This window comes from Cyprinodon tularosa, unplaced genomic scaffold, assembly GCF_016077235.1.
Source record: "Cyprinodon tularosa strain WSP-4 unplaced genomic scaffold, ASM1607723v1 ctg49, whole genome shotgun sequence".
Classification (NCBI taxonomy): Eukaryota; Metazoa; Chordata; class Actinopteri; order Cyprinodontiformes; family Cyprinodontidae; genus Cyprinodon; species Cyprinodon tularosa.
The window spans coordinates 1,241,078-1,249,316 of NW_024039218.1; the positions used below are offsets into that span (position 1 = coordinate 1,241,078).

At 37.7% G+C, this 8,239-nt stretch overlaps 1 protein-coding gene across 2 annotated transcripts; it reads right to left on the minus strand.

The window, feature by feature from the left end:
- klf5b (Kruppel-like factor 5b) lies at window positions 1-4,401 on the minus strand. 2 transcript variants are annotated; one of them, XM_038302364.1, is made up of 5 exons: window positions 4,044-4,401; window positions 1,511-2,189; window positions 1,304-1,390; window positions 1,159-1,218; window positions 1-804 (listed from the first exon to the last, which is right to left on the minus strand). In XM_038302364.1, exons 1-5 carry the CDS (start codon window positions 4,218-4,220, stop codon window positions 614-616), a joined length of 1,194 nt encoding a protein of 397 aa, XP_038158292.1. In that variant the 5' UTR covers window positions 4,221-4,401; the 3' UTR covers window positions 1-613. The 2 variants fall into 2 exon arrangements, with proteins under 2 accessions (XP_038158292.1, XP_038158291.1); XM_038302363.1 differs by having other exon boundaries at window positions 1,304-2,189; window positions 4,044-4,394.
- Window positions 4,402-8,239: the final 3,838 nt, after the last annotated feature.

Here is an 8,239-nt window from a genome sequence, read left to right on the forward strand (position 1 = left end):
TCATCGTTTCAAAGACTATATTTACTCAGGTTATCTTTGTTTTACATTAAAATGTTTTGGTGACACAGTGTATGACAAAAAAAGGAGAAAAAAAATCTTATCTATTGTCATTTAACACCAAACATTATCCTTTGAATAAGGAAAAAAAAATCTTCCTGTGAACCTGGCAGCATTAAAGTCAAAATATGACTATGCACAGACTGCATGACAAAACTGTGCTCTACACCAAAGTGTTTCATCCAGCGTGTCCAGCTTTCCTTAACTGCCAATACTCTCCATAGGTCACAGACATAAAACCATAACTAATTTAGCAAAAAGCTAAAATGATCTTCACCATGAACAGTCCAGATATAAAAATGTCACCTGTTCATATCTGTGCATTAACAAAATAAAGCTTTCAAAAGGACACAACTGGTTAAATAGTTTTAACTGATAAGTCTTCCATTGATGAGATATTTGTAGTAAGGCAACAACCTGATTTGACACTTAGAAAAAAAGTCAAATAGTGTCAGATCAGAACATCAAATTGTCTCTATTGAGAGTAAATAGAATAAACTGCTGTCTTTTTTTACTCCATTTTCCCCCACGTTTGGTAGAAGCCATGAGGTTGCAGCTAAGGGGCTCCGTGGCTCTGGTGTCTCTTTGTGTGCAGGGCCAGGTGGTCCGAACGTGAGAAGCAGCGGCTGCACACGCCGCACTGGAAAGGCTTCACCCCGGTGTGCTTCCTGAAGTGTCGTGTCAACTCATCAGAGCGTGCGAAGCGCCACTCGCATCCCTCCCAGGAACACTGGTACGGCTTCTCACCTTTGCCAAGTACAAATCAAACAGAGAAGCTAAAGCATACTCCACAACTTTTTGGGATTTACCCCCCCTCCCCATCGTCCCTTGAGGATATCAGCACTTTGTTGACAGCACACATCTAATAAAGGAGTTTGGAAAAGAAGAACAAAATTGATAGTACACCTCATCTGTGGGCTATAAATCACTGCATGCATCTACCACCTCCCCTCTCTTTATGAGAGCTGGAGGGTTTATGTGATTTGACAGCAGCAAGATGTGGGCCAGAGAGAATGAACATGCAAGCCAAGAAAACTTCTCTGCCTGGCAACATCATCATGTTCCCTCCCATTAGAAGATGTGGAGCTGAAAGGAGTCTACCTGTGTGGGTCCGTAGATGAGCCTTTAAATGAGAAGACTTTGTGTATACTTTCTTGCAACCTTCAAAAGAGAGAATAACTACTTTTAGATATACATTTTACAAAGTCCTATCATAACTGCCACCAGTACCGCTTCATATTCTCACCTTCAACATTACAGTGGTGTATCCTGCGCCTTTCCAGATCAGGGTTATTCCTCCGGTTGTACTTGACCGGAGCAGACTGGGCCAACTCTGGAGACAGTGGGCCAACACATGGAGCTGTGTTAGCTGGTGCCAGGCTCAAGTTTTGAACCGCTCCAACAACCGGACTACGGCTGAATTTAGGAGTGTAATTTTGGTCGAGGTTCTTACTCAAAGAATTGCCGGAAGTCTGTCTGGATCCAGTGGAACTGTGGGTCTGAAGTGTTGTCTTGGAGGCAATGCTGGCCTCATAGGAAGGAGGAGGGGAGATGTTATGAAGGAGCTCCTTGTTTACGTCTGGACTTGGAGGCTTAGAAGTTGGCGGAGATGGGGGCAAATAATTTGACCTAAACTGATGGCCAGAGTGATGATTAAATGGAAAACACTCAGTCACAGTCAGTGAACTGCTGGATAGTTCTCTTACGTTTAGATTCCTCACTGGAAGACTTAGTTGTGTGATGGGGAAAGAGTCCTGCTCTAAATCAGTGTTCAGCATCTGAAACTGGGGAATCTCTTGGAATTCTGGTGCTTCCTGCTTGATGAAAAAATTACCTGGACTGTCAACTGCTTTATACATTCCTGAGTACTCTGGCAGCATTGCTGGTGCTTCATTGCCCTGGCAGGTGGCGTGTATCAGGGAGGGCTGTGGCTCCATTTTGACTTGCTTCACAGTCCGGCATAGGCCAGGGTGCAGGTAGGATGCATCAGGGAGGAACAGGCTCATGTTGACGCTGTAAGAAGTGGCGAAGTCCTCAATAAATGATGGCTCCAGCATAGAGGCACCATCCTTGTCAAACATTTTGGTATCTACTGTATCCTGATGTATGTAGGCATCCATCTCGGCTTTAACCTGGTCAAAAAAGCAGAAGGGAAATACATTTTACTTTTTAACTCAAATAACAGCATTATGCACTTTAGATGGAGGATTGGTTTTAGTCAAACACGGGAACAAAAGGGCTAGACATTGGCCGGCTGGTGGTCATTCATTCAGATCAATTCAATTGAATTCAATTTTGTACTTTTGCAGAGGTGGTTGTTTCCAACCAGACTTTTTTTTTTTAGTATGAAAAGAAATTTTCTGCAACAAGACATCAATTTGACCATCCTTTATACATTTCATTGAACTAGCAGAGGAAACCATTAAATCAGAAATCTCTTCAAGCAGGTATCATAATGGTAATTGAAAGCTTTAGATGATTTTTGTAACACATTTCACAGAAGAAAATCGCTGGTGACACCCATTCCTACGTTAATTTTAACATGTAAATTGGCAACTTTCGTGTGAACAGAGGCGGAGCTAAAGGCCCTGATAAAGCCAATGAGTGGCCACCCAAACCTGGTGATTTGTTGTACCCATTGGAACACACTACAACCTCCAGAACATGCAGTTCACCTCTAAAACAGAGGGTGGCAGCAGGGATACTTGGTTTTTCAGTTGGCATTATATTAACAATAAATTGACAAAACAATGACAGTAACATTTTAAATATCTACATTAAATACTAAATGGGACATTTAAAGAATTAGTGCTAAGTTTTGTGTTTTTAGAGCTAGGTTTTGTGCTTTATGGGAGGGTAGTCTTCTATATTAGCAATGAAGAACCACTTCTCAACCAATTCAATGTGTATATTATGTAGAACAGTGCCAGTTTATAAATATGCATATTGATTTAATAGCCAGGGCTTTATGATAGTCTGAATATGGATAAATATTGATGTTTTACAAGTTCATGTTTCTGTTGGTACATTGCGATAGGTGTAGACTAATCCTAAACTGGTGTTGGACCATGCCAAGCCACTCCAATGAAAATTATCTGGGTCCACTACCGTGTGTGAATAACAATCAAAAGCAAACAACAAAACAGTGGTTTAAATGTCAGTCGAATAGATTAAGCATATTCCATTATGAGGTTTTTGAGACTGAAAGCATTTTGAGATGGTAGAAGTTTGTTTCAACTTTTTTTTCCTCACAGAAAAGCCATAATAACCAACTAATTCGGATTTATGCAAAATGAATATATGAGAGCTTTAAAGTAGCTACTAAAGGCAAGCTACTGATTGGTGATACATTTTAAACTGACATTAATTTTCACAAATGTTAAACATTGGTACTTTTAAACATCTAAACCAGAAAGCTGAATTATGACCTGATTGTTTTTTTAATCCAGGACTAGAATTGCAAAAATAGTACCTTTTATTTATTTCTAGTATGTAACAAAAGGTTTCAAGAAGTGAAATCAAGAGGTTTTTTTTCCTGCTTTTGCTTCATTGCATGCTAAAAAGGAAAGGATCAAAAACACCTTGGGGCCTGCATGTAGGATACTGTCTACCAAAGTAAGATTTTTTTCAATAGAAAGTCATCTTAACCACAGCTCCGATTTACAAGCAGCTCCATGCAAATGCTCCAGCCTGCATGTAAACTATTTCCAAATACATAGCTGAAATTAGAACACCCAGTTGCTCTGCAGGACTATAGGCAGGACAAGTTTCTGGACGGGTGCACATCCCATTCATCCCAGCACAGCAAGTGAATGTCAACCTCACATATTGGGCACTAATCCTCAAGCAGCCATCGATATTAGATTAGATTAGATTGCAATGAAAATATTTATTTAACGCAGAATCAGTGCGTAACAAAAATATAAAATTAAAATAAAACAGAGATACAGTGATGCTGTGAGGCAGTTCAAATACAGCCAACCTACCAGATTATAATCCGGGAAGGATGATATTCCCGGGACGACGTTACAAAGCACTTGTCCATGATCCTCACCCCTAAAACCGTCGGATGATGTCAGCGGCGCCGCTGGGTGGGTTTTATGGACAAACTGCGCGTCCTGCCCCGGAGCAACCCAAAACGAATTGGTCACGGCTGCGGCCATTAATATGGAAGACAGATTAAAAAATAAAAAGATCTCTCAATGATTTCAGCACATATGGACTATGTTTGCATCGAAAACAATCCCTCGCAACAAGCTGTCAAACGCTCATCCTCCTCTGGTTTGCACTGGCTTGTTAAATTACGCAACGGCGTGATATCAGCGCGTCTGCAGGGCGGCACCGAACATGTGCAAAATAAACAGGGCGCACCAGGCGGCATTTGGCGCACAGAGAGCAATGAAGGCTGCGGGTGAGTGATTATGAGGGGAAATAAAGTGGAGCTTTAAAAAGTTCACGATGAGTCAAATACTCAGAAGTGTTAAGTTGTTCGCGTTCATGTTTGTGCTTGCCCACAAATAAGGTGACCTTATCAGCTGAACATTGGTTTAATTTCCAAAATAAATGGGGTTTTCTACACATTCTCTAGTTAAATTGAAAATGATAGCAGAGGCGTAGCCAGAAAATCCTAACAGGGGTGGCCAGTCAATAAACAATGAACGTTGAGGGGTGGCCGAAAGGCACCAGAACCTCAGGGTCAATCTACACTCTTCCAACAGGAACACGCAAAACATCCATATTTTCTAAATAAAGACAAACTGTACTTTCCTGCAGCCTTTACTAACAAATAGTTGCATATATTTAAACATCTGGGTGATTCTTTAACTACGGACGCTATTGAGCTTGCAAACTTGAAGAGAAAAATTATAATGAAATATAAGTTCTCAAAATGTAATTGGTGAGCATAACTAGCCTAGTTTGAAGATTCATAAGAGGAAACAATTTTTTTTTTTTAACAGATTTCCCAACTCGGCTGGCACAAATGTAATTTCCATCACATATATTTGTCATTTATTCTAAAATACTATGATACACAAAATGTTTTTTCAGTGGGAGAACAATTTCATATATAGTTTTAACTGTTTATGCCTTTATTGTTATGTTCCCCATAACCTGAGATATAGCATTGGATTCGCAAGATACATTTCAAGGTGTAAATACTTGTGTTTTTAATTAAAGTGGAGCATTATCTCTTAAGTTATGAAGAAGGTTTTAATGAGTGATTAGAATTTTGCAACACTTTATTTAAAAACAAATGGTGTGGTGGAAATTAAAACAATAGTGTGGGACAACTACAATTGGTTTAGAAAATCACATAAACAGCTGTATGACATTAAATACTCCAATTATAGTTTGATTATTTTACTGATATTTTATGCAATGATATTTTAAAATATTAAAAAGAATGTTTCTTTACTATTCATTTTTTATCATTTAAGATCAAAAGTCTGGGTGTGGGACAAGCACAAAACGGTAATATTTACATATAAATGAGGCTGAAAAAAGGTGAAAAAGTCATCACAGACTACTAAAACAAATGTCCTATAACAGTTTCATTGTAAAAATAACTAAAAAAGGTTTGAAATGTCTGTTTTTCAATTTTTTTCACGAAATATGACCAAAGGACATAAAAGTGCCCATAGTTAAAGAATCAACCATATATGCTGTGTAAAAAGAAACAAAATTCTTTGAGATTTGAGTTCTGGGTAGAACATATTTCAATTGCCATTAAATGCTTTTATCAATAATCATTCTTCAAAAAAAAAGATATTTAAATCTACTAATATCCACATTTAATGAATTTTTATGTTATTATTAAAGTAGTTATTTATCCATGATTTCACTGAAGACTCCTAGATGACTTGCAGAGGCACATAATTTTATCTTTACCCCAAATATTTCAAAATTTTGTTCTGAAAAGAGCATAAATTCTTTATCTATCATCTTTAATGTTTGTATATTGATGTGCATAATTAACCGCAGTGTTTCTGTTGTCAAGTAGTTGTTAATATATGACAATTTTAAATGTTTAATAAGTTTGAACATTCCCCTTTGGAGTATTACTAATGTCACCGTCTGTATTAGAGGGGAAAATGGTAAGGGTGGCCACAGGGGTGGCCAATGATTGGCTAAGGGTGGCCATGGCCCCCCATATAGCTACACCTCTGAATGACAGAAATATAAAGTAGATTTTTTTTACTTTTTTTACTTTTTCATGAGTAAAAAATTTATTTTCTAATAATTTCCTGGTCTGTTTATTCTTTTACCACTCATAGCTTTGTTCTTTCAAAGCATGGCAAAGAAAGGATTATTGAGTTCTATTGATTAATAGAAAGACACACATGTCATTGTGAGTTTCATTCATGAATGTAAAGTGAAACGAAAAATGATGGATGGCTTTCGTTTTTTGTTTTTTAAACGAGCATCTAATGTGTTATTCAATTGGAATGGAGGTCATTTTGCTTTGACTCTAACCAAATATATATGTGTGAAAGATGGTGCTCCAGACCAAATTGAACTTCCTGGCCAGTATATAATTTTTCAGAAAAATCTGGAAAACTTATAGGAAATATTTCTTTCTTCAATTTTTATGTAATGAAATGCTAGAAAGTTTTAGGGGTATGCATGTTTTGCAAAACTCAATGGAGGCGTATGTAGGAAAATGAGTAATTTTATGCAAATCTCAGGGAGAAAAAAATATTCATACAGCCATTTAACCCATGTTAAAAACTGCCACCATGGAGGAAAAAAATTGTGATGGACTCTGTCCATCACACTAAGCACGCATGGATATGGGAAGCTCCCCAAATGTATTAAAAAATAGTTTCTATTTGATGAATGGAACGAAATAAATCTGCCTATGATCGACGTCCAACCCCTGCCAGGCCTGGCTTTTCCTCTTTTTCTCCATTAGTCACTGACACCTTAATCTGAAATCCCATTTTCAGTGCATCTCTTTTCAACTTGGATTTTTTTTTTTTCTTTAATGATCCAGCAAGCCTCGGATCCTTGGTCTGGCATGTTAAAAACGCCACAGCGGTGCAGCTGTCTGTCAGGACTGCATGCTTGGTGCCAACATTCCTGAGCCTGCAGCGAAGCTCTCCGTTTCACGCAAATACATTGTGTTTCATACTTACATTCAGGAGTTATGATCTGATCTCTAACTGCAGTTGTTGGAATGTCGTCTTTAAATAAGTCTCCCTGAACACCACATGATGTACTCAGTTCACTGGCGGGTTTATAGAAAGTCTCTGTATTGTGTTTCGCTATCAATGGATTTGGCTCAATAATAAGCCTCTATCCCTCTTTTGATCCCAATGACAGAAGTTTTGTAACACAGCTTAAAAAAATCTGTATTCACTTGTTCATCTTTACCACGAAAGTAAGCATTGCATAGTGCAACATGTTTTGCTGTGTGTCATAACCTTAGCACGGATAGAAACCTGAGTGGGGCAGCTTTCATTGATTGATACATTCTGCATTAAATCTCAGAGTGTATGTAAGATGTTTTTACATGAGACATTTATATTGCTGTTCTCAACCAAACGCTCCTTCTGGCAGTTCTTGTCCTCTTATTAAAATCCTGTAACTGCTACCCACTACAGGCTTGAACGAACATGTTCTAAATATCAGCATCACTGGGGTTATATAAGGTCAAACTTGTAAATGTTAGAGAACATAGACCTGAATTGAACTAAATTGCGTTTCCTCTTTATACAGTTTGTGTAGGAATGAGTTAATCCACTAATGTTTATTGTTTCTTTATTGTTTAAAAGTTGGAGAAAAAAATATATTTCTTTGTACCAAAGTAGAAATGTGTTATAAAAATTGCTAGAGGCCTTTTGGCATCAGAAACATTTCTTTTTGTTTTTTTGGGTCATCTACTGTAATCCTTTATTTGCTCCAGTCAACTTTATGACCTCCCTTCCTCTGATTACTTTGGTTTGAAAAACGTCTGATTTGTCTTTTTATCCCAGATTATCAATTTAACTTGATAGGAAAGAAATTGGGCTGATTTAAACAAACATTTGCGCAAAACATATCTATTTATGTAGAGTTAGAGAACAGACCTTGATTCTCATCACTTTTTACCAGCTTCAACAATTAACTACTTCAATAAACCTCTTCCACGGGAAGAAATTAGAAATGGTAAACGTAAGATGTGTAGAATTTGTAATGTCAG